General features: G+C 38.3%; 1 protein-coding gene across 4 annotated transcripts in view; it reads right to left on the bottom strand.

Annotated features, from left to right (window-relative positions):
- Positions 1-2,022: 2,022 nt before the first annotated feature.
- NCOA1 (nuclear receptor coactivator 1) overlaps positions 2,023-27,359 on the bottom strand; it is a gene marked incomplete at both ends in the record, with an annotated part of 85,167 nt that continues 59,830 nt past the window's right edge. For 2 of the 4 annotated variants that reach the window (XM_084235831.1, XM_084235830.1), the window contains 4 exons: positions 2,023-2,190; positions 6,191-6,280; positions 17,440-17,623; positions 23,704-23,878. In XM_084235831.1, coding sequence (XP_084091957.1) covers positions 2,023-2,190; positions 6,191-6,280; positions 17,440-17,623; positions 23,704-23,878 — 617 coding nt within the window. Of the gene's footprint in view, positions 2,194-2,290; positions 2,336-6,190; positions 6,281-17,439; positions 17,624-23,703; positions 23,879-27,359 lie in introns of those variants that run through there. The other 2 variants (XM_084235829.1, XM_084235832.1) reach the window with 2 other exon arrangements.

Genomic DNA, 27,359 nt, shown 5'->3' with positions numbered 1-27,359 from the left:
GGGAGGATGTTAGCATCTCCAATTTTCCTTACCTTTTTTTTTTTCTAGTTCCTTATGCAAAAGTACTGAGTCAGGAAACTTCATTTGGAATGCTGAAGTTAAAAGTGGACTTCCTGAAGTCTGCACGACTAAATATCACAAACAAAACAGAAATGACCTCCTAGAGCAGTTTGGTAGGGACCAGAGTAATATGGCTGAGCTTTCAAGCTGGGAATGAATGAAATCAGGGATGCAGTTTCTGAGAAACTTAAAGAGATAATGTTTGTAACTGAGTGTCCTATTTCTGTTTCATAGTTGCTACCCACACGAGCCCTTCCACCAATCTTTTTATTCGGTGTAGTTTCTGAATAGATGCTGTTCAATGGAGTTATCTGTAACTAGGGGTGGTGAGATGCAGAAAGGAGGAACTGGGAAAATGGCTTCTTCCTTGATGTCTGAGTCCATGCTCCTCTTCCGTTGTTAGTTCTTATGGCCTTTTCTCTGCCGTGGAAGCAGAGGTAGCTGGTGCACAACGTCAGGTGTTGTCATCAACACAGGCCCAGGGGCACAGGTAAAGGCGAATGATGGGGCTCTACCTTTGCTTCTTCCACAGTACCCTTCGCAAGCTTTCCTGGCCTTGCAGTTGAACTTCTAGAACTAGAAAGTCAGTTCACTGGGTCCTTGACTCAGAGGCCAGGATGAAACAGGATGTGGCCGAGTGACAAGACACAAAGGTAAAATATAGTACCAATTCGCCTCAGAGCAGAACAGAGAAATTTATGTTTGCACTGATGAAAATTCAAATTCCCAAAGTCAATTTAAAAAAAATGAAGACTTCTTTGAGTGCTAGTTTTTTTCGGTACAAGTAGCCTGTGCACTTCTGGTGATAATTCCTTGCACTGCTCTCAAGTTAGATGATCCCAGGGACATTCTAGGGCGGTGTGCTCTAGCTCATCAGAATAGCTCTTTCTGGCAGTGGCATTTTTATTTGAACCCCAAAGTAAATCCATAACATGATGTCACAGTTATTAAAATAATGAAATATTATTAGCCAAATGTAACTGCAATTCAATCAATGTTATATTTCACACACATATTTAGAAAAATGAAGAGTATGATAATAAAATCTTAAAATTAACAGATGGAAATCAACTTCTACAAGAAATCAAATATATTTACAGTGAGATTTAAAGGGAAAAATAAGCTACTAGGATCATAAATTTAATTTTATTTTAAATAACTTTAGCTACCTCAGCTGTTAATACAATAAAAGCAGAAAGAACAGGCTGCCTTTTTCCCCCCAGATTTAATCAGAAAAGGTATCTACAATAATTGACATAACTCGCTTCTTGTCCTTCACCAACCTCATCAAAATTATTGCATTTTCCCCCAAACTGTATTTTTTGGATTCCTCTATGATTATACTCATTTTGTCCTCGTTCCTGGAGGCATCGTGGTTTAAATCCATCTTTAAAAAAAGGAGAAGGGGTATATATGTGGAGGCAAAATATTGTCTTGAAGCCAACAGATACAGAGTTGCTAGAAGAAGCTGATTGTACACACAAGCTGCCTGGGTCAGGAAGCGAAGGGCTGCTGATTTAGAGACCCGTGATGGCCGGTGATGGACAGGCAGGGGGACAGCCCCGCCGGACCGTCTTCCTTGGCAGGGTCGGACTGAGCCAGTGGAGGCGGAGCATCATCTTCCCCCTTGGAACTTGTTTTGGTTCTCCTCCAAAAGCCTTCATCCAGATAAGAAGCCAATGACTGATTACAAAAATAAGAATAATTAAATTTGGCTCAAGAAATAGATTGTCCAACTGTTCTGCCTTGTTATTTTTTTCGATATCCAAGGCCTTTACAAAGAAACAAAAACATCTCTCAATCTCCCAACAAAAGTGAACTCTTTTTTTTTTTTTTTGCTCCAAATGCTACGACCTGAAGAATGGCTGCAGATTGAGATATCAAAAATCTCAGAAAAATATATAATATATTTGTATATCTCTGTATGTCTATTATTTAAATTTCACATTCCTTTAAAAGTGGTTATTCAGTCAGTAGCTGCTGAAGGAGGCTCTTCTGCTGGGCCTGGGGGGTCTGTGGTCCTGCCGTGGGTTTTTGAGTTCCCAGTGGACCAGGCTGGTTCAGGTAAGGGTCCCCGCCTACCAGATTCACTGTACACTGGACGTCAGCAAACACCTGAACCTGTTGCACCTGCTGGAACACAAATAAAAGATGTGTTTAGACAGAAGGGTCTGCCCCCCCGGCTTATGAGTGGGTACTACTTGAAGTGGAAACTCACTAGAGCATTCCTCTAGTCTGTAGTCACCACAGAGAAGAACTCTTCTGTCTTCTTGTCCTACAAAAAGAAAATCGCTGCACTCATTTTGCTCAGGGTTCTGGAAAGTTCACACTTTAAAATTAATATCAAAATTGGAATGGTCAAGCCTCCTACAGGGTTGCCATCAGTACTGAATGTGATCATCACTGCTAATATTGCCAAGATTGGGAAAAGCCCAGTTTCAGATTCTGGGTATCCAGTGGTGGGTTTAAAATATATGTATATATTATTTGAAAAAACTGGTTTAACAGCACTCTATGGATGACTTGAGTAGAATAAATAGATCTTTAAGATGTTAGGAAATTAAGGGCTTTAACCCAGTATTAGCAAAATAAAACCACCACAACTGAATAATATGACATCAGCATTACTAAAGCTAATGTCCAGATTTGCGTGGTAGCTAAATATACTATTACATAGCTCCTTTACACATTGCCTTTAGAATTACAGCAAAATATTAGTAGAACAATTTTATATTTAACTTCTTTTTCCTGATAGACAATCCATTTAAACAAATGAGCTAAAAATAATGGTAAACAACTAGCTGAGAACAGTGTGAATTTTCCCTTTAACTACTTCCAGTAATAATACATGTTTTCCTTCAAAATGCCTAAAGTTGCATAGTTCTAGCATTTTCTATTGGGAAAACAAAGCCGGAAGTTAGTCTTTACCAGTCAGCCTTATTCAAAGCCATTTGTAGAACTGATTAAGGCCAGTATCACATTCTTGAATGTTCCAAGTCAAGAAAAGAGATGTCTTCTATGACATCCAAGTGCATTTGCTTCTGGCAAACTTTTGCCTCATTTTAATAAGTCCATGAAGTACTGCAGATTAGTCATACATTTTTTTTGATCATTCATTACTAATTTATGTTAATTATACTCAACTTCTGGGACAACTTTTCTATCCTAATTCACTAAAAGTTGTCTTCCATCAATCTTCATTGACCAACCAATTGCCGCATCAGTCTAGTCCATCCATGCCTCCACGCTACTCTCTAAGCCAAAGTGGACACCACTTGAGTTGAGCTATTTTAATCTGATGAATTAAACCTCTAGTGAAATCAGTGTCATTTCTTTCCTATCTTCTTCTTTCTCTAGTTTCCAAATTGTGTTCCTTGTCCCTGTATGCTCCCATCTGTCTTCTTTAGGATTCTTTCTCTAAAATACACCTCCTTTCTGTCTGAGTCTATTCTCTGCCTCTGTTCTTCTCTGCACCTGTGCTGCCTAATGTCTCATTCCTACTGTTTGCATCCAGTGCTCCACCCTGGCCTTCCTTTCATCCCACATTAACAAGCCCCCTCTAGCCCTTTTCCTGCTTCTCAATTCTCTGTGTTCTCCCCTTCTCTCCTTGGTCTTGCCACCTCCCCATTCCAGCTCTTAAATATAGCCAGTCCTCCCCAGGTCCTCCTCAACTTATTCTTTTCCTTCTCTTTTTACATATATTTGTTTCCATATTTCTGTCAGACTCACTTTCCAGTTTCCATTGGGCAAATAAAAAACACTGGGGTAATCAGAGATGTCATGATGGGCTCAACAGGAAGATTTTGCTACTGAAAACTTTAGTGCTTTTTGGTGCTGATTTAAAAAAAATTAACATGTAAAATTTAATGTTTATATATTTCAAAATATGAAACAGTGGGGCAGAATATAAGGTGTTTCTGTACCTAAACACTTAAAAACATTCTCAGTAAATGCATAAAACAAATAAGAGAAAATTTTGCTCTTCAAAAATGCTTTAAAAAATAGATGTGTTCTGAAATTTAAAAAAATTGAAGCAATTAAATCAAACTGTAAAAAGTACACATTTTAGTCATTTTGAACTGTTAATTAAAAATGGGAGCTTTAGACCAGACTTCAAAGGACTTATGATATTGTCTCACCTTCACAGACAGGCAAGCAAGACATAAATAACGCTTAAAATTTGCCAGTTGAGAAGAAATTAAAATTTCCTAGCACAATTTTAACTTCAACTCACATAATGTCCCAGGATTCAGAAACTTTAAAACTTAGTTGTTTTATTTTAACTAATGTGTTAAGTTGCTAGTATTCATCATTGTGGGTATAAGACTTTTAAAAAAGTCTTGTGAATGAAGACTTCATTTTCCCCATCACAAAACCCCCTCTCCTCACCTTCACAGAATTCAAATACTATCTCCTAGTACTCAGACTACAGGCACAACCTTCTAACTTTGCCTTCTGAGCTGGCTGCTTACTGCTCCTTTCTGCTTTTCTCCCTCAAATGAAGCTGAACTGGCACATCTGTCACTCTTCCCTTTCAGGGATGATGCTTCACCTGAAAGAATGAATCCAAATCCTTTAGATCCATTCAAAGTGCCTGGATATTTGGGCCTTCCCGGTTGCGCAGCGGTTGAGCGCTGGGTTGCGAGGCTGCCCACAGCCTCTGCAGCGCTGGTTTGATTCCCGGCTGCTCCCCAGCCACTGGAGGAGGGTCCCACATGGCGTGCAGACCTCTCCTGCTGCTCACTGCTCCCCTCAGCAGTGTACTTCAGTCCTTCTGCCTGCTCTGCTCCCCGCTCTGGCTCTGGTGAATTCTCTCACCCTCCTGCGCTTCTGACTGTACCCAGTGCTTGTATAAATAAATAAATAATATATATTAAAAAAAAAAAGTGCCTGGATATTTGTCCCTATCTATCCTACCAAGTTTACTTTCTATGAATTCTTATAATAAATGTGTTACCTTCAGTGGATTTTTCCCCTGGGATTATGCTAAGATATTACTGTTTCCCTGTCTCTGTGCCTCTATTTCCAGTCCCCTAGAGTTCCAAGTCTAAAAAGTCTTCTCCTCACCTCTGATGATCATGATAGCTAATGCCTTTTCTTGGCCTTACTATCCGTCCCTCAAGAGCTATCTCCTATGTAAAGTTCTTCTGACCATCTCAGCAATTCCTATTGTAATGTGTACAGTGCTTGTTATTTTAACATAAATTTGAGTCTGTTTTCTTTGATTACATGACAATGTATGTGTATATGTCTATATATTTTATCTTTCAACAGGCCCTAAGTGGTATTGCAGAAAGAGCATGAACTTTGGTGTTGACAAAAGGCCTAGATTTAAAATCTTGGCTCTGCCACTTGCTAGCTTTGTGAATTGTGCATGCACTTAAACCTCCTCAGGTTCAGTTTCTTCATCTGCAAAGAAAGGGAATACTATATGCTTCACAGGGTTACAGTGAGGCTTACATGAGATAAAAACAATGCCTTCATAGTATGTGGCAAGTCATAAGCATTTCACAAATGAAACTTCCTTTCTTCACTTTACAGTTTACCTAAAAAGCAAACATGCCTCATGTTTCTTTGCATTTCTACCTTAGCATAATGCCTTAATAAAAAAAATATTAAGAGACTAAAGACTAAACCAAAGTTACAAAATGAAGAAATTAGTGTTAATACAGGTAAGTGGTCATCCTTATTTGTATTGTTTTGAAACAAATTTCTGAAAGGAAACTGGGCACATAGCAGATTTTTTATTTTGTATGATTTTACCAAGAGCTTTTGAGGTACATTGATTACACATGTATTTTAACACTGTATTTACATAATACCAACTAGTGGCCACCTTTTGTGATTTCTTTAGACTGTCTGAACAGTGGGGTAAGCCTTCTGGCAGTGGGTCTCTTTTAACCCTCTCCACAGCGCTATACATAGGCATCTTGGTTAGTCTTGCTGGTTATACAAAAGTTCAGGAAAGTTCCCTAACATGCCCAGGATGACACAGCTAAGCAGGATAGCACCAGGACTCATATCCAGGTCTGACTCCCAAGGGCAGATTCTTAACCACATTGCTATACGAAATTCCCTGTGTTATCTAGAGCACATTTGGCAGCTCTGGGCTTAGAATTTTCTTACTGACCTGGGTTCCATCTGCTTCTGTTTTGAGAAGGTCAGTGGATGACAGCTGGTTGCAGTAGAGGCCTGTGTGTCTCAGTGCTGGATCATTTATCTATCAGAGATAGATATAAGACCAAATTACAAGCTAGTTGTTTACGTTGAAGACCAAATTCTTCAATGAAAAACAATCTCACTGACAGAAAAGTAAAAGGAGGATAGCAGAAATAAAAAACTTAGCATTTACTGTACTGTTAGAAGACAGGCACTGGTTCCCTTTGTGGGAGAGAAGTATGTGTAAGGGAGCATGAGGAGAGTCTCTGATGGTAATGTTCTACTTCTTCATCTGGATGATAGTTATAAAGTTTGTGAAAATTCATTGAGTTGTATATGCTTCTGTATATTCTTATATGTGATAAATAAAAGTCAAAAGGTTAATTTACACATACATATGAAAGTTAATTAGTAAAAGACTTCCAGTGTTGGTCAAGATTCAGCAACAGAGCTCAGATTTATTCTCTGTCTGAACTGGACAAAATATATGAAATACAAAAACCTAAGCAAAATGCATGAAATGGAGGCACTCAAGACACTGGACAAAAAGGCAATGGAGGAGAGTGGACCCTATGAGAAACAAATGATCTGAATCCTGTGATTTCCCTACTCCACTGTCTGGAGAGAATTTCCAAGTTGCAGCATTGGGACAGGAAACCCAAGCAGAGCCTGGGAGTCTCCTTGAATTAAGGAGATGAGACTGGAAGTCTGAGATGGCCAAGGCAGCTGTAACTCACAGGGTAGAATATCAGGGGAGAGAGCTACACAGATTGAAAGTTCAGGAAAAGTACAAAGGAAAGATTCACCTGAAAAATATTTACAGGGAATAATCTCCAATAATCACACAAAACTGGGAATAGGCACTGATTCTACCAACCCAGAGTGGAAAACATAAAAATTCATTTAGTATCAGGTTTCATACTAGAAGATATCACCTTAGTAGATGAATTAGCTAAATACTGATCTGCTCCCACCAAACAAAAATGTAAGACCTGAAAGGATCAAGCTGTTTCCATGTAATGTAACCATTTCCACAAAAAAGCTTAATAATTTTAATAGAGGGACTCGGATCAACATGGCGTTGGGGAAATGTTGCATGGAAGTCCTCCCATAAAAAAAGGTTAATAGGGAGGAAAAGTGGCAGGTCCCTGTGAAAACCAGGACATGGAAGATAAATCCGGGCAACTATGGCAAACTGCCCGAAGAAGAAAATTGTCATAAAAGAAGACGAAAAGAGAGGAAAGCTCAGAACCTTGCTAACCTCTCCCACCCACAAAGCTGGTATATTTCGACCAACAGAAAGAAAACAACGACAACAACAACAACAATGAGAACAAACTACAGATCAAGCAGGGCTGTGAGTTGGAAAGGAACTATTGCAGGCAACGCAACACGCAAATGGGATCTGTGGAGAACTGTGTGGGAATTGCCATAGAGGTAGAAGAACGGCTCTGGGCGCCTTTAGAGGAAGATAAGGACTTTGAGGAGAGACCTACAAATAGCCCAAGGCCAGCCGGTAAGCTTGTGTGGAAAAGCGCACTTGAGCACTCGCTCAAAAAGCATATGTGGATCGTGGCTGCCCAGGTCCTCATGCCCACGATCTAGGTTCATGGGGAGACATGTGGGAACTGTCACTGAGGTGAATGACACTCACTGAATAATCAAAAACCAGGTGCTTGGGCACGTGAGTGGGGTGCAAAAGGCGCCACTTCTGTGGACACTTTGTTAGGGGGAAAGGATGTCCTGAGATAATCCCATACAGGCTTTGTGGACCCCACCCCCACTCCAGACTAAAGCCATCAAGACATTGGGAAAGACAAATCCCATCACCACCAAAGGGAAGGTGGCTGGAACCTGAGGGTAGAGTTGGGCAGCTAGGTTGGATATAAAAACCTCGCCTCCTGGCTTCACGGCTCCTGGCTGGCGGCCAGTTCTCAGAGCACCATTTTGGGATTCCTGATCGGCAGATTGGGTAGGACTCATTTAAAACTTTGTCTCCCACTTTTCTCTCAGAGCTGTACATTTCCTCATTTCCCCTTCCCTTGTCAATAAACCTTTTATGAACCTTTCGTGTGTGCCTGCAGTAGAGCATTGATAAGTCCTTTTTAGCGCGCAGGTGAGGACCCACAGTCAGGCACCCCGTTTTGTATTGGGGTTGCTCTACAACAACTTAACTGGGCTACCACCCATGTCCTGAATCTGAGGGTTTCAGAACTGAGACCTAGGGCATGAAATTTGGGGCATGGTATCCCCATGATGCGGCACAGGGCAGACACAGTACCCCACCGCCATTGAGCCATTCCACACCACCCCCACTCAGTTCCCCAGAGACCCACGGCGGGGGGGGGGGGGGGGGAGAGCACAGCTCTGGAAGGATACTAGGAAAGATCTCTGGTGCCACCTAGTGATCAGAACAAAATCACCAACTTCCTAAGAGTTGGAAGCCAGGGCTTCCAAAACCATCCTCAGGCTTGGAGAGGGGGGTGGGCCACGCAAATGGGGGTAAGAAGGAAAACAAGGCATGGAGCAAGACCCCATTCTGGAACTGAGAGCTAGGCACAGGATTTGGGGTGTGGGACGTGCCATAACAGTGGACACCGCACAGGGTGACAGCCATTGTTTTGGATCTGAGACCTCTGATTGAGAACTAGAGCCCAGAATTCAGGGCATGGGATCCACACAGCCGCAGTCACAGCACCGGGTGAACATGGGGCAGACACAGCACCCAGCATGAGCAATAGCCCCTGTCGAGGTGCTGCTCCCCTTCCCCCTCCGCTTCTCAGAGAACTACAGGAGAAAAGCACAGGTCGGCAAGTACAGGTCTCTAGCGCCACCTAGTGACCAGAGCAAAATCACCAACTAACTGATTTCCCACTGGAAATGTGTAAATACAGAGAGAGGGAACTGAAAGAGACAGTGCTCAGCAACACAGTCACAGCATCAACACCCTGGTGGAATTTTGGCCTACCAGTGCTGGTCTCAGTCTGGCAAATAGTTTCCGACACCCCTGAAGGATCAATCCAAAGAGATGCCGGCCAACACCAGTGACACAACATCTCAACACATAGAACAAATTGGAAAGCAAACAGCAGGGAGAAGGAAAAACACAAATAACCAAGCAAGCCTGCAGGAGAAGGACACACAACAAAAAGAAAATCAGTCACCAGAGCTCAACAATAACATGGAAGAACTTCTCTGCCTGTCAGATAGAGAATTAATAATCATCATGATTAAAAAGTATAATGAGATGAGACAAATAATCAATGAGCTGAAGAACAAAAATGAGACCTTAAGAAAGGAAATAAAAGAAAAGGAGGAGACTAAAAGATTACTGGAGGAGACAAAGGTTCTTGGAAAAGCACTGCAAAAAGAACCGAGGAAATGGAAGAAGAGATCAGTACTCTTGAAGATACAGAAATAGAAAGAACCAAAAGAGGAAAAAGAGAGAGAAGTGCAAAGGAAGAAGAATGAGAATACCCTCAGACAATTATCAGACTCCATGAAGAGAGGAAATATAAGAGTTATAGGCATTCCAGAAGGTGAGGAGAGAGACAAAGGATCTGAGAAATTATTCAAGGAGATAATTGAAGAAAACTTCCCAAGTATAAAAAAGGAGGTGCATATAGACATACAAGAAGTGAGAAGAACACCCAGTTACCACAATGAAAGAAAACTACAGCAAGACTCATAATAGTAAAGCTTGCAAGAGTCCAAGACAAAGAAAAAATAATGAAACTGGCAAGGGGGAAGAAACAGAAAACTTACAAGGGAAAATCAATCAGGTTAACCTCAGACTTCTCCAAAGAAACACTATGGGCAAGAAGAGAATGGAGTAACATATTCAATAAACTTCAAGACAGGAAATGCTGACCAAGAATACTTTACCCTGCAAAGCTCTCCTTCCTCTATGAGGAAAAAATATGGACTTTCTCAGACAAAAAGAAACTCCAGAAATTAATTACAACTAAGCTCCCACTCCAAAAAATTCTACAAAAAGTCCTAAAGCCAAAACAAACAGAGGAATGAACAAGAAGACAGAAGAAAGCAAGGAATAAAATAACAAAAAAGACAAACAACATGGCAAGTACAGATGCCAACATATCAATTTTAACTCTAAATGCAAATGGGTTAAACTCATCAATAAAAAGACACAGAGTAGCACACTGGATTAAAAAACAAAATCCATCCTTCTGCTGTCTCCAGGAAACACATTTAACCACAAAAGATAAACACAGAATGAAAGTAAAAGGTTGGGAAACAATCCTACAAGCAAATGGACCCAAAAAGAAGGCAGGAACAGCTATAGTTATATCACATGAAATAGACTTCAAAATAAAAAAAGTAAAAAGAGACATAGATGGACACTACATTATGATCAAGGGGACAATACATCAGGAAGATATAACACTCATCAACATATACTCACCAAATAAAGGAGCACCAAAATATATTAGACAGTTATTATCAGCTCTGAAAATGGACATTAAAGAAAATACATATATAGTGGGAGACTTCAACACTCCACTCTCACCAATGGACAGATAAATTAGACAAAAAATAAATAAAGACACTAGAGCCCTAAATAAAGACATCGAACTCATGGACTTAACAGGCATCTATAGGACATGGCACCCAAAAAAATCCGAGCACACATTTTTCTCACGCGCACATGGATCATTCTCCAGAACTGATCACATACTGGGCCACAAGACAAACATCAACAGATACATGAAGATCAAAATCATTCCAACTATCTTCTCCGATCATAAAGGCATCAAACTAGAAATAAATCATGAAAAGAAAATAAGGAACCCTCCCACATCATGGAGATTGAAATCCACACTACTGGAAGACCACTGAACTAATGAAGAGATCGAAGAAGAAATTAAATAATACTTTGAGTTGAATGACAGGGAGGACACCACTTTCCAGAATGTATGGGATGCAGCAAAAGCAGTAATAAGAGGAAAATATATAGCAATACAGGCTCACATCAACAAACAAAAAAGAACTCAAAGAAACAACCTAATCTCACCTCTCAAAGAGCTAGAAAAAGAACAACAAAAAAACCCTAAAGCCAGCAGAAGAAAGGAAATAATAAAAATTGAAGAAGAAATAAACAAAATAGAAATTAAAAAAAAAAACAATCCAAAAGATCAATGAAACCAAAAGTTGGTTCTTTGAAAAAATAAACAAAATAGACAAAGCTCTAGCTAGGCTCACAAAGAAAAAACAGGAGAAAACACATATAAATAGGATTATAAATGAAAGAGAAGAAATCACAACAGACTCAGTAGAAATCAAAAGAATAATCAGAGATTACTATGAACTCTTATATGCAAACAAATTGAACGACCTAGAAGAGATGGGCAAATTCCTAAAACGATACAATCATCCAAAGCTGGACAAAGAAGAAACAGAACACCTAAACAGACCAATTACATGCAGCAAAATTGAGGCAGTAATCAAAGCACTCCCCAAAAACAAAAGCCCAGGTCCAGATGGCTTCACAAATGAATTCTACCAAACGTTCAGCACAGAATTAGTGCCTATCCTACACAAATGCTTTCAAAAAATTGAAAAAGAAGGAATACTACCAAATACGTTCTATGAAGCCAACATTACACTAATACCAAAACCAAAGAAAGACAGCACAAAAATAGAAAATTATAGGCCAATATCCCTAATGAACACTGATGCAAAAATCCTCAACAAAATCCTTGCCAACAGAATCCAAAAATGCATCAAAGGGATAATACACCACGATCAAGTGGGATTCATCCCAAGGGCACAGGGATGGTTCAACATATGAAAATCGATCAGTGTAATCCAACACATCAACAAAAAGAAAAATAAAAAGCATATGATCATATCAATAGATGCTGAGAAAGCATTTGACAAAGTCCAACATCCATTTGTGATGAAGGCCCTTGAAATTCTCAGGATAGAAGGAACATACCTTAATATGATAAATGCCATACATGACAAACCCACCGTCAATATTATTATCAATGGCAAAAAGCTGAAGGCCTTTCCTTTAAGATCAGACAAGGATGTCCTCTCTCAACACTGCTCTTCAATTTAATACTGGAGGTCCTAGCCAGGGCAATAAGACAAGAGAAAGACATACAAGGAACCCAGATAGGGAAAGAAGAAGTAAAACTATCACTATTTGCAGATGATACGATAATATACCTAGAGAACCCTAAAAACTCCACAGAAAAACTACTCAAAATAATCAACCAGTTCGTAGCAGGATACAAAATCAACACACAAAAATCAGTAGCCTTCCTATACACATTCAATCTGAAGAAGAAGAAATCAAGAAAACCATCCCTTTTATAATTGAAACAAAACAATCAAATACTTGGGAAGAAACCTAACAAAAGAGGTGAAAGACCTATACAAAGAAAATTATAAAACACTGTTAAAAGAAATAGAAGAAGACACAAAGAATTGGAAAGACATCTCCTGCTCAAGGATTGGAAGAATTAACATTATTAAAATGTCCATCTTACCAAAAGCAATATATAGATTCAATGCTATTCCAATAAAAATCTCAATGGCATTCTTCAAAGAAATAGAATACTGATGAAATTCATATGGAAGCACAAAAAACCACTAATAGCCAAAGCTCTACTGATGAAAACAAAGGAGAAAGGGGTATCACACTTCCAAACTTCAAGAACACCTGTACACCTATGTTTATTGCAGCACTATTTACAACAGGTAAAACCTGGAAACAACTCAAATACCCAAAAATAGATGACTGGATCCAGAAGATGTAGTATATATACACAATGGAATATTATTCAGCAATCAAAAAAGATAAACATGCCATTCGCAGCAACGTGGATGGAACTAGAAGGAATTATGCTCAGTGAAATAAGCCAGAAGGAAAAAGAAAAATATCAGACGGTTTCACTTATAGCAGGAATATAGGAGAACCAAATAAGGCATCCGTGTAAAAAAAAAAAAACAGTACAAAACACAACAAAGCAAAAACGGACAATTATAAATCAGAGACATCCTGCAGGGGAGGAGGAGGGAGAGGGATCAGAGGGAGGGAGGGAGGAGCACAGGGGACTGAGGTGATGGTGCATGGGTGCACTGGGGAAGGAAACTCTATGGGGACTATACCTGAGGGGTTGGGGAGAAGCAAATATTGTTTAAGAATGAACAATGATGTAAAAATATAAAAAAATTAATATAAAAAATAAATCAAATGAAAACTAACAAAAAAAAGAATATTAATAGAATATAAACAAGGTAAAATTCACCTCTGGCCTCCAACAAAAAAATTACCAGGCACTCAAAGTACAGAAAAATATGACCCCTAATGAAAAGGCAATTAGTTGAAACCAACCCCCAGTTGACGCAGATGATAGAATAGACAGGCAAGGATATTAATAATGCTAGTATAATAACTATTCTGTGTGTTCAAGTAGACAGAGGAAAGACTGAACACATTAGAGACATAGATGATTATTAAAAAGTCTAAATTGAACTACTGGAGATGAAAATAGCAATATGTGGGATGAAAAAATTAACAGACAAAATAATGCAAAAGAAAAGATTAGTAGAGGGTCTCCCTGGTGGTGCAAGGGGTTAAGCACAGCACTGTAAAGCTATTTGCAGCCTCTGCATCACGAGTTTGAGCCCCGGCCAGAGAGGTGACCCACATGGCGAAGCAGACCTCTCCAGTTTTGCCCGCCGTTCCCTTCATCAGTGTATTTTAGTCAGTCTGCCTGTTCTGTTCCCTACTCTATCTCTGGTGAATCCTCTCACCCCTGCACCTCTGGCCTGTACCCCAGTGCTTGTATGCATAAATAAATCAATCTTAAAAAAATAAAGATTAGTAGAAACTAACTACCCAAAATGAAACACGCAGGAAAAAAATGATTGATCCTGCAGACAGATACTCAAATAAAACCCCCAAACCAAAAGAATCAGTGAGATATAGGACTTTAAGTGGCCTAATATACATGCAACTGGAAAATCTGATGGAAAAGAGGAGCATAGTAACAGAACAAGTATTTAAAGAAATAATGGCCAACATTAACCCCAAATTTCATGAAAATTATACACCCATAAATCAAAAAGCTCAATGAATGCCAAGCACAAGAAAAAAATCATATAAGGCATATTAATCAAGTTGCTCAAAACCAGTGGCAACGAAAATAATCTTAAAAGCAGTCAAAGAGGGGAAAAAAAATCAATCACGTATAGAGGAACAAAGATAAAATGACAGCAACTATCTCATCAGAAATATTGCAGTGGAGCAACATCTTTAAAGTATTGAAAGTTAAAATGTCAACCTAAAATTCAGAGAAAAGAACTTTCAAAGATGAAAGTGAAACAGAGACATTTTCTGACATAAAAAAACTGAAAGAATTCATCAGACTTACTATGAAAAATTTTAAATGAAGAATTTAAGGTTGAAGGAAAGTGATAGCAGGTGGAAATTTGGATCTATACAAAGGAATGAAGAGCTACTTTTATAACTGCAAGAGACTTCTTACTTAAAAAAATATATACCTAACTGTTTAAACTAAAAATACTAATGATATATGGTGGGGTTTATGATATATGCAGACATGTATGATAATAGCACAGGAAGAGAGAAATGGAAATAAATTGCTGTGAGATCCTTATATTACATATGAGGTACTATAATACCACTTGAAGGTTGTGATAAGTTAAAGATGTATACTAGAAATGTTAAAGCAACTATAAAATAGAACTAGTGATCTAAAATAGCTAGTGATCCAAAACAGATAAAATAAACTAAAATATTCAATTAAATCAAAATGAGGCAAGATTGGGCCAAAGAGAAAATAAGAGCAGAGATTTTAATTCAACTGTATCAATAATCACATTAAATGTAACTGAGCCAACTATTCTGATTAAAAGGCAGAAATTGTCAAATTGAATAAAAAAAAGCAAGACCTAACTATAAATGCACTTTAAATGTAATATTCCTTTACATAATTCATTATATTTTTTATCATTTTGTTTTAATCTCCTGGAGATAGTAATTCTTATAACTAAATAACAAGATAATAAGGGCAAGAAACAATACTACTTAGTTCTTTCATTTTGCTAAAAGATATGGATCACTTAAGTTGTTGGTTTTATCCTGCTAACTTTCTTAGACTTACTAAATGATACCTGGGAAATATTTTTTTCCCTAAAATTTCTTATCAAAAAGGACTTCTACACAAAAGGTAAACAGTATTTATACTGACTGTTAAGACTTGCTATAAATTAAGGCTACATGGCGATAGCCTCGTCACCACAGTGACTACTTTGTTTACTAGTCTACTTTGTGGCTGCTGATAATGAGAACAGTAAACTATAGGGTCTTAACCCCAATCGTGTTAAATATCACTTTGAATTTAGTCATTTTCTCCTAAAAATCTTTAGGAGGTTCTATGATAAACTTTAAATATGTAGATAGCTTACAACACCTCTCAAAATATTATCACATAAATTGTTCTATGTATAAATATTCCTATGTCATTAGATTTTTTTAGCCTCTATTCCTACCTAAGTCATGCTGTGATAATCAGTCTTGAATGTTCTTTTCTATTCTTAATTTAGGGAAAATTTCCATGAAGACTTTCCTTTAAACCCTCAGTAGTTAGTTGTATATACTCTTCATTGGACATAAAAAATGTATGGTCCTATGAGGGTCCATCTCTTGCACAGTTTTTTTGTCTTATTAGTCTGGTCCTTTGTTCATACTGGTCTCCCCAACTTGTTAATATGTATCTACCATAGAACACTCTATGTGCATGGTAATAAATGCTTGTTGATTTAAAGGGAGAATTGAAGAATATGCATATGCATTCAGAATACAAAGGGGTGAAGTCCAAAGCCAATGCATCATGTCTATTATTTTTTTTCCATTTTTTAAATTTTATATGTTTTTTACATCATTTTTCATTTTTGCACAATGTATGCATTTTCATCTTGGTTATAGTCCCCATAATTTCCCACCCGCCTTGTTTTGATCCTACTCCCTCCCTCCCCCACTCACCCACACCCCACTATAGTGTGTCTCTGGTTTATAGTTGCTTGTTGATTTTGATTTTTACTTTATTATAATTAGTCTTTTTCCTGGTCCCTTATTTAGTTTTTCTAAATTCCTGCTATGAGTGAGACCATCCCGTATTTTTCTTTTTCTTTCTGGCTTATTTTGCTGAGCATGATCCCTTCCAGCTCCATCCATGTTGCTGCAAATTGCATGAGTTTATCTTTTTTGATCGCTGAATAATATTTCATTGTGTATATGCACCACATCTTCTTGATTCAGTCATCTGTTTTTGGGCATTTGGGTTGTTTCCATAGCTTAGCTATTGTAAATAGTGCTGCTATAAACATAGAGGTGCAGGTGCCCTTTTGAATTAATGTTTCTGTGTCCTTTGGGTAAATACCTAGGAGAGGAATTGCTGGATCATAGGGAAGCTCCGTTTTAACAGGTTGAGGAATCTCCACACAGCCCTCCATAGTGGTTGGACCAGTTTGCACTCCCACCAACAGTGTAGAAGAGTTCCTTTTTCTCCACATCCTCGTCAACATTTGTCGTTGCTAGTTTTTTTAGTATGTGCCATTCTCACTGGTGTAAGATGGTTATCTCCTTGTAGTTTTGATTTGCATTTCCCTGATTACAAGTGATTTTGAACATTTTTTCATATGCCTGTTGGCCATTTGCATTTCCTCTTTGGAGGAGTTTCTTTTTAGCTCTTCTGCCCATTTTTTGACTGGATTATTTACTTTGTCTTTGTTGAGTCTCATCAGCTCTTTGTAGATTTTTGTGATCAGTCCTTTATCATTAGTGTTATGTGCAAAAATTTTCTCCCAATCAGTGGGGTGTCTCTTTGTTTTTGTTATTGTCTCTTTTGCTGCACAGAAGCTCTTTAATCTGATGTAGTCCCAGCTGTTTATCTTTGCCTTCACGATCACCGCTTTGGGTGATGTGTCTTTATCATATCTATCATTTTATAATTAATCCATGAAACCAAAATCTTAGAAGGTTTGCCAAAATTTCCATTGTTTATCTTAAGGGATAGTAATTATCAAAAGATAGTGGGGAGAATAAAGAAGTGTGGTTATTTTTGATGAGTGACTATCAACCCACTTGATTTTCCTTAAAATAAGGAATTGTGGTGTGGTGGGGTGTGTGTGTGTAGCAAATGTGCCAGTTGTGCCACTTACCTGCTCTGGGCACACAGTATTCATTCCAGGCATCTGCAAAGAGCTCATCTGCATCTGGCCCATCATTGGGTTCATGTTCTGAACATTTGTGTTTCCCCCTGCCATGGACACAGTGATGCTCATGTTGTTGTACACTCCTGGCTGCGCAGGTGTGGGCTGGTTCTGGACAGCTTGACTGAACACACTGTTAACTCAAAAACAATCCAAATTACATCCACTGATCATGAATATGGGGATAACATAACTTTGCTGTTTCTTAATTATTAGATAGAATCCCAAAGAAAATACTTTATATTCTTAAGATTGTATCTTATTACAATATATAATGATTGAATATAAGTCAGATAAATATTGAACTCTGCCTAAGGAGTTTAATAATTGAAAAGAGCTCAATTTAAGTTACATTATATGGCCTAATATCAGGGAAGCTAAGTTTCAATTATCTGAACAATCAATAAAGGACATTTTCCATGTAAGTAAATCTTTCAGATAACTGAAGTTTATCCATTTAACCATAAAAAACCATTCTAAAATGCATTGTACTATTTTACCTTCTTAAATAATATCCTATTTAAGCAAAGTGTTTAAATATATATATGGCATATATATCAATTCTTAATAAATGTTAATTGAATGAATTAATAAAGAAATGATTAAAAGGTAACATTTGCTTTTTAAGATAGATTTATTTATGCATACAAGAGCTGGGGTGTAGGCTAGAGCTAAGGGGCGTGAGAGGATTCACCAGAGACAGATTGGGGAGCAGAACAAGCGGATCTACTGAAATATGCTGCTGAGGGATTAGCGAGCGAGACAGGAGAGGTCTGCTGTGCCATGTGGGTCACCTTCCTGGCTGGGGGATCGAACTCGTGCTGCAGTGGCTGCCGACAGCTTCACAGTGCTGAGACTTAACCCCTGCACCACCAGGGAGGCCCTCAAAGGTAGCATTTCTTATATTGAGACTGTGTATCTTCTTAGCTTTAACATTTGAGGAGAATTATTCCTGTTGTTTAGTAATAAGTAATGTATATTAGTTACTAATACCTGGTAATCAGCTGAATTATGGACATGCATTACTACTCAGTGCTATCAATTCATGCTATTCATACTGTTTTTTATTTACAGATCTTATAATATCCACACCAATGTTTTTTAAAGTGTAGTTCAGAGACTATCTACAACAGAATTTCCTAGGACTTGTTGAAAATTGAGAGTCCCAGGACTTACTCTAGCCCCAGTGAATCAGTTTCTGAGGGTGTGACCAGAAACTTGCATTTCTAATTATTTATGCACCTTAAAATTTGAGAGACTTTATTTAATGTTTTATATAGTGTGCTGTCTATTCTCTCAAGATATCAGCTTCCAGCTGTTTTTAATGTTATGAATTAAGAAATCAGATGTAATAAATCAGAAGTGAAAATAACCAGATATTTTTATTTGCCAAACAATGTTTTTAAAGACTTCAAAGATCTTCTTGGGCCTGAAGATACCTTCATGTCTTTTTTAGGAAGTAAAATGCAAAGGTAATTCTGTTTTTCAGAATTTGTTTTATTGACTTCCTTCTTCATGGTCAAGTTGTTTTATACTAAGGATCTCAAATGTTAAACCAGTTTTATTAGTAGGTAGAATAGTATGGAATAACTTCAAGTAAATCCATTTTGAAACTTCATATTTGAATCCTTCAAAATTCTAAGTGTACAGATGTACATATCTAAGGGAAAATTATTATGAATTGTGTCTTTGTAAATCCTACAAAACATCAAATGTCTTATGATTATCTATTAATTGTTAAATAACAAGGTGCTGGTAAAATTCTACCCATTTTAATATTAATTCTGGAGACTTTGAATTTTAAAAATTATTTACTCTATCAGTGGTTTATTTTTTGCTAAATAAATACCTTACCTCTTGGGAGGTAAGCAGGATGTATTGACATTTATAACTTCCAGTAGATTAAAGTAATCATACTGAAATTAACAGGCAGAGAAATGCCTATTCATCATGTATGAAGAAAGCAGCAAAATTTCTTCAAGTAATTATAAAATACAAATGCTCAAAAAAATTATATGCTTAGGAAATGGTCAATAATTTATCTGTGGACCATTAATGTTTGCACAGTGTGTATGCTTGTGAGGCAGTGTCCCCACAACTAAAGGTAAGAAAAAAAGCTATTAGTCTACTGGTCATTTTCTAATGAGGACATTTCTGCCTTAGACAATGCTCATTTGTCACTGATACATATATCACCACTGTGTAGGCACAGTTATGTAAGATAATGCCTGCAGTAGCTACAAGGACTGCAATGATGTCATACTTAGTGAAAAGTTCAAGGTTTAATTTCCTTTCAAATTTATATTTGGGGCTATATTAGCTTATATTCATGCAAACTTCCTGCCAATAGTTCCATTTGAGTTTCTTCTATCATGGGAAGGAGAACAAACCCTATTGCAGCATCAACCATGGTGACACATCCTGGAATGGGCTGTGGGGTTTGAAGGCACTAGGCCCCTGCAAGAAGGACCCCACCCTCTCTCTGCTTTCCAGGCTTAGTGGCAATTATCAGTTTCCTTAGGTTAGCACCAGGGATTTGGTCTCCCCTAAATCATGGTGGGGAAGGGAAAAGGTGAAGACTTTGTTTAGTCTAGTAGGTAATAACCAGTGGGAGATAGTTCCTCATCAAGTCTGAGAAACAAAGGGTTCAACAACAGGCTTTTTTAGCCTTTAAAATGCTAACAGGCACCAGGACTCTCTCTAGTGACTACTGGTACACAGAAACACTGCCCTATACTGACAAATAGATTTGGTTTAACCCTCTATTTCACTTACCACCAGAGATAATGAAAAAGAATCCTGTTACAGTGTCTCCAAACTCTACTGCATCATTCAACTTCATGACACTTTGCTTCATGTTCTCATTCTCTGTGATCTACTTTGAGCCAACAGACTCTTGGTAACTGACCACTGAGGCTGTTTCCCCCTTCTTTGTGATACCTTATACTGTGCAGCAGAGACAGTGTGTGGTCGTAACTGATATGCTGTCTGCACTGACCAGCAAGCATCTACATGTGAAGTTTTACACAGAAGCCAAATAAGCACCGTGACTATTTAAAGAGTTAGTGAAAATTATTTCTTCTTCCCAAATGGTTTGGGAAAGTCAAATTCAAACTACTGAAGTACTACAAAAACTCTAGCCCACATTTGAATTTGAATCCAAGAGGTGACTTTGGAATGAAGCACTTCCCTGCTCTAGAGGATGGACATACAGAAATAAAGTGTACTTATGAAGCTTATATTCTCTAGTTGGAGGAGTCAGACCACAAAAATAAAGACTAATATAAAATGTCAGATGTTAAGCACTAGGAAGAGAAATAAAGAAGGGCAAGGAAGGACCAGGGGTTGGGATAATGGCATTGTTGTAGAAATGACTGCCAGGAAAGTTTAATATGATGACACTTGTCTGTCTAATAAGGTAAAATTTAAGGATAGACTTGAAGTGGGAGCACGCTACATGGCTACTGAGGGAAGACCTTTCCAACAGAGGGATTAACAAATGCAAAGGTCCTGAGTTTGCAATGTAACATCACATTTGAGGAACAGAAGTGTAACAGGAGCCAGTGCAGCACAGTGAGTGATGGGAATAGCAGATGATATCAGAGAGGTATCCAGGAGTAAGTTACAGAGAGCTTTGTAGGCTCTCTATTGTTCTCTGAGTAAGTTGGGGAGTTTGGTAAAGGACTAACATACTGCCTTAAATATTTAAAAAAGCATTACTTCAGCTATGGTGTAGAAGTTAAACTGTAGTGGAGTGAGGTAGAAGAAGGGAGATAAGAGGTACTAAAGGGGTCCACAGAAAACATGACAGTGACTTGTGTACAAGTGAAGCAGGTAAGAAGTGAGAGCTGCTAAGAGACTGATATGATCTGCTGGTATGTTTGATGTGTGATGTGAAAGAAAGAGAAAAAGTTTTTCTTTTGAATTACTGGAAGAATGGAGTTGCTACTGAGATGGGGAAAAGTAGGAGAGGAGCAGGTTTTGGGGAGACTAACATTTTGCCTTTTGTCATGTTAAGGTTGGGATACCTTGGGACTTTTAAGTGAAGGTGCCAATTAGGCTGCAGGATGCACAGTCTTCAGGGGAGAGGTTTGGGTTGGAGATTTAAATTTAGGAGTTATAGGCATAGTAACAGGTATTCACAGTATTAAAACTGGATGATACGGTGTGCTGACATACACCTGAAGGGGTGGGATACTTTATTTCTGAAACATATACACTGGTGTAAACCAGTGTTATCATCATTAAGAAAAAAATAAATAAAATTAAAAAATCTATCTATCTATCTATCTATCTATCTATCTATCTGTCTGTCTGTCTGTCTGTCTGTCTGTCTGCTGTCTGTCTGTCTGTCTGTCTGTCTATCTATCTATCAGCAGATGATATAAACCAAGGGAGCAAGTCAATATGGGAAAAGGTCACAGAATGAGCTGTGATGGAGACCCTCAAATGGAGTCAGGTTGATGAGGAAGATCTGGCAGAGGGATTTAAGACATAGGAGAATCGGGCCTCCCCGGTGGCGCAGCGGTTGAGCGCTGGGTTGCGAAGCTACCCGCAGCCTCTGCGGCGCCGGTTCGATCCCCGGCTGCTCCCCGGCCACCAGAGGAGGGTCCCACATGGCGCGCAGACCTCTCCTGCCGCCCGCTGCTCCCCTCAGCAGTGTCCTTCGGTCCTTCTGCCTGCTCTGCTCCCCGCTCTGGCTCTGGTGATTCTCTCACCCTCCCGCGCTTCTGACTGTACCCAGTGCATGTATAAACCAAACAAACAAATAATAAATAAATAAATAAATAAGATAAGACATGCCTCTAGAAAATTTAAAAAAAAAAAAAAAAAAAAAAAAAAAAAGACATAGGAGAATCACCAGAGTGAGCCAGAATCATTCCAGAAGTCAAAATGAAAAAAGAACTTCAAGAAAGAGTAAATGCTTTTGGTGATGGGTGTGACATATGTCTGAAGATGTGGACCTATACCCCTAAATTATGTACAATGTTGTAAACCAACATTACCTTAACAAAAAAAAATATTTTTTTTAAAAAAAAGAATAAACACTCAAATATGTCAAATGCTACCAGTGATTTTTGCATTGGCAATGGAGAGCACAGTAATGACCTTGACCAGACACTTTTGGTAGGGATGAAAACCTGAGTGGTTCAACAAGGAACCAGAGGAAGGGAAGTGACAGAATCTTCTAAAGAATTTAATTGTAAAGGGGAGCAGAACTGTCAGTACAACTGTTTTTACCAAGTTACATTTAAATGTTTAGATGCAGGAATGATGAAGAGCCCAGCTGGATATTAATAAAATGTTTTGGGAGGCACAAGTGCAATAGAGGGGCAGCCTGGAAGGAAGTAATTATAACGATGCCCCACAGAACCTAAAGTGGGCTTAGGAGACTGGAATTTAGAAGAGACTAGGAGACCCTTTTTGCGTCTACAAGACTAAATTCTTGCATGTTTCACGATGGTTCCATTTCTACCTAATTCACACACAGTCCTTACTGAGAGCTACACAGTTCTCTAACAGGAAGGTTCCCTCTCTCACCTTTGAATGAACTTTAAGAGAATATGGTCTTAAAGTTTTCAACTTTAACTGCTGTACTTATTATGTTGTCAGATCAAACGGCTTCCCTGTCATTAGAACCAAGATACAACCAAATTAAAACCTTTATAAAATTCAAGTGATGTGTGAAAAGTTCAGCAGTCAGGATTTGGGGGAAAACTGACTTTAGTGAGCTAATTCTAAGCAAAATGGGCAAGATGAGGCCACTGATTATCTAGAGATTCAAAGAATTGACAGAATGACCTGAGAAGCCTTTAAAACCTTTGTTGTTCCCATGAAAAATTTCAAACATACTGAAAAGACTGAAACTTGATCAGCTTCACTAAATTCTAACATCTTGTAATTCTTGCTTTAGATTTCTAGGTGTTTTTATAAAGAAAAACTTTTTAAAAATATCCATTTGTACATCTGTGACTCATGGGAACTGATCATATACTTCGGGTGTGCTAGCACTGGGGGGGGGAGGGTCCACTTTTCTCTACTATGAACACACAAATTTGCCTTAAAATGATTTTCTTTGCTGAAAACATAACATTCAGTTCCTTGAATGTGCAAATGGCAGCAGCCAACAATCTCCCATTTAGATTTTGAGGGCATGGCTACCCTTAAGTGCTGTAGCCTGACAGTACTCATATATAAAAAATGCCCCCTTACTTGTTGTTTCCCATTGCTCCTTGCTGCCAGGCCTTCATGTCTGGTGACTGGTACCCAGAAGCAGGTGGAGTTTGCTGGAGCAGAGAACTTTGAGGAGGAGGAATTGGCATCGGCACCATGGAGCTACCAGGGCTTAGAGATGGAGCAAAGTTGGTCTCACCTTGGGGAACCATTCCTGCAAATTGACACAGAGTAATTTACATAAATACACTAAATTAATTAACTCCATAAAAGAAAAAAAACCCACAAGGAACTGTCATAATATACTTAGAAATATCCTATTCAATAGTGTAGGGGGAAAATTTAGTCTCTTAAAAGTAAGATGAAATTTCAGCATAAACAGATCAATAAACATATAAACTAAGATTGGGAGAATGCTTTCCAGTAACTAAGTTGCTAATCTGGGTACCAGGACTATGCATGATTTTTTTTTCCTGTTCTTTTTTGCATATATGAATTTTTAAGTGTAAAAATATTTATGAATGTACATGAGGAAACTATTTCTATAGTAAAACTATGTAGAAAGGGGAAAAATATAAGGAAAACTCGTATGTGAAATGAAAAACAAAGAGTTTTATTACCATTCCTTCTTAGTCATCTTCTTCCCTTTCATGTCTTTTTTTTTTAAACTTTATTTGGATGTAACTATAGAAAATCAAATTCACCCAGTGAACAATTCAAATATATAGTGCTGTGCAACCATCACCACTATCCAGTTTAGACATTTTTATTATCTTCAAATTCTCTTTGTTGCCTGTTTGCAGGCAATTCCTATTCCCACCTCTAGCCTAAAGCAACCACTGATCCGCTTTCTGACTGCAGGCTTGCCTTCTTTTTTTAAAAAAAAAATTAATATAAATGTAATCATATCTGATCTTTTGTCTCTGGCTGCTTTCACTTAGGGTAAAGGTTTTGAGGTTCAACCACTCTGTAACATCTATTAGTAGCTTGTTCCTTTTTTATCAGGGTAGTGTTACTAGCAGAGATTGAAATGACTGTGTTGAAAATCAATGGACAATAAAAATAAAGTTTTATTTTTTGAACTTTTTATTTCAGTGATCTATATGTCTACATTTATAGCAGTACCATGTTGTCTTGATTTGCTAACTTTATGGCAATTTTTAAAACTGTTAGTCATTAAACCTTGTTTTCAAAATTGTTTTGGCTAATCTAGACCCCTTGCATTTCTACATAAATTAGGAGACATCAGGTTCACCAAAAAGTATGCTGATACTTTGACAAGGATTGCATTGAATTATAAGATCAACTTGGATCAACTGATCTTTTCAATCTTTTCCTGATTCCACTTTGTATAGTTTCAATTGTTTTATCTTTGAGTTCACTAATTTTTCTTTTATGTCAGTCTTCTTCTTATCCCATCCAGTTTATTTTTCATCTCAGATATTGTAGTTTTCATGCCCTGAAGTTTGATTTGTTTTATTTATATTTATATTAACTCTACTTAACAAGTTCAACCTTTCTCCTAGCTTCTAAAGAATGTATGATTTACAATTGTTTTAATGTTCCTGGTTACTAATTCTTATCTGTGTATTTCTGAGGTTGTTTTGATGAGCTGACTGTTGTCCTCATCATGGGTTATATTCTCCTGCTTCTGTGCATACCTGGTAATATTGTAAGTCAGACTCCAGACCTTATAAATTTTACCTTGTTAGAGACTGAATTTTTAAAACTCCTTTAAATATTTTCAACCTTTGTCTGGACTGTGGTTATTTTTTTTTTAAGATTTATTTATTTATGCATTTATTTATTTATGCAGGCCAGAGATGCAGTGGGTGAGAGGATTCACCAGAGACAGATTGGGGAGCAGAACAGGCAGAAGTATTGAATTACACTGCTGAGGGGAGCAGTAGGCGAGGCAGGAGAGGTCTGTGCCATACTGGTCACCTCCCTGTCCAGGGATGGAACTCTTGCTGCAGTGGCTGCAAATAGGTTCATAGTGCTGCGTCTTAACCCCTTGTGCCACCAGGGTGGCCCCTATGGTTAGGTTATTTGGAGACAGTTTTGGGTTTTGTGCCTAAGGAGGCGTGAGCAGGGTTTCGTCAAAGGCTTCTTTTCTCTTGCCCCACTATTGAGGAAAACCCTTGAGTGTTCCATCTAACCCCCTGGATTATGACATTTTCTTTTTCTTTTTTCTTTTTTTTTATTATTTTTTTATAGAGGCATGTTTTATTTATTTATTTGTTTTTTTTTTGTTTATACTTGCACTGGGTACAGTCAGAAGCGCGGGAGGGTGAGAGAATTCACCAGAGCCAGAGCAGGGAGCAGAGCAGGCAGAAGGACCGAAGTACACTGCTGAGGGGAGCAGCGGGCGGCAGGAGAGGTCTGCGCGCCATGTGGGACCCTCCTCTGGTGGCCGGGGAGCAGCCGGGGATCGAACCGGCGCCGCAGAGGCCGTGGGCAGCTTTGCAACCCAGCGCTCAACCGCTGCGCCACAGGGGAGGCCCGATTATGACATTTTCTATGCTGGCTGGCGGCAAAAGGAACTGGTCTTGTGTGAACTTTGAAGACTGTTCCCTCTAATCTTCTCAAACGGTTTTCCCAGGTCTTGGTTTGTACTAGGGAACTGTCCACACACCCCAGGAGTTCGCACTGCATGTGGTACTCTCCTGTCTGGTATGGGGACGTGAGCTCTCTGGCTGCCCTGGACTCCGGGCTCCACTCCTTTAAGTCAGGGAATAACTTGGTCCAGCTGGAGCCCTCCTCCCTGCAGCACAGTCTGTTTAATATACTTTGACTTTTGGTTTTAGATGAAAGAATAAATCTGACCCCTGTTACTTTGTCTTGACCAAAAGTGGAAGTTGCTAACAATTTAAAAGAGTAAAAATGGGTTTCTTTTTATGTTTTCTGTTATGCTAGCACTTTGCATTCTTTTCCTGTTTTTCTTGATGAAACACATTTCATAGTTTTGAGGTAGAGAAAGATAAAGGTACAGGCAAAAAAGAGAATGTTATAATTAATTATCCATTGTGCAGAATTTCTATCAATTTTTCTTGATAAAATTCTTGCATAGTTTTGTGATGTTTCTTTCCCATAACATTATGTCATTAACTGTGTTTCTATGTTCTTAATGTCTCTTTGTGAGTAAGTGTTTATGACTGTATCATATTCTGTGTCCTATCATTGTTAACACTATGACATTTCATTTTTTGTTTGGTTAATCTGCAAACCCTGGAAATATGAAAATTAAGGCTACTAAAAAAGGGGAGAGAGTGCAGGGGAAGGAACAAAGTGGGGGGACCCAATGACCTATAGTAAAGGACCATGGTGCTTTGGTGGTAGGTGTGCAGTGATGACAAACATATGAGCAGGTGTAAAGCCATTCCTCTAAATCATATACAGTGTTGTAAACCAATGTTACAAAAAAAATCTGGTCAGTGGTATAATTTATTCACTTTTGTTTATAAGAGTACTTAAAATTTTTTTTAGTATTTAAAATTTTCTGTGAAAGCTGAGCCAACTGCAGACTTTCTGTAATTTTTTCTGTCATTAACTGTTTAAGTTTATTCTTGGATAAAGCTACATATTTTCCCCTTGATGCTTCCTCCATATGTAATTTAATATTTGGTAAATAATTTTGACTTAGAATACCTGGGGAACTTTTTTCACATATCATTCTAGAGAGCGGGTTTTCTTTC

Source organism: Talpa europaea (genome assembly GCF_964194135.1).
Source record: "Talpa europaea genome assembly, chromosome: 6".
NCBI lineage: Eukaryota > Metazoa > Chordata > Mammalia > Eulipotyphla > Talpidae > Talpa > Talpa europaea.
The sequence above is the reverse complement of the archived record's forward strand: the minus strand, read 5'-3'. Positions and strand labels throughout refer to the sequence as shown.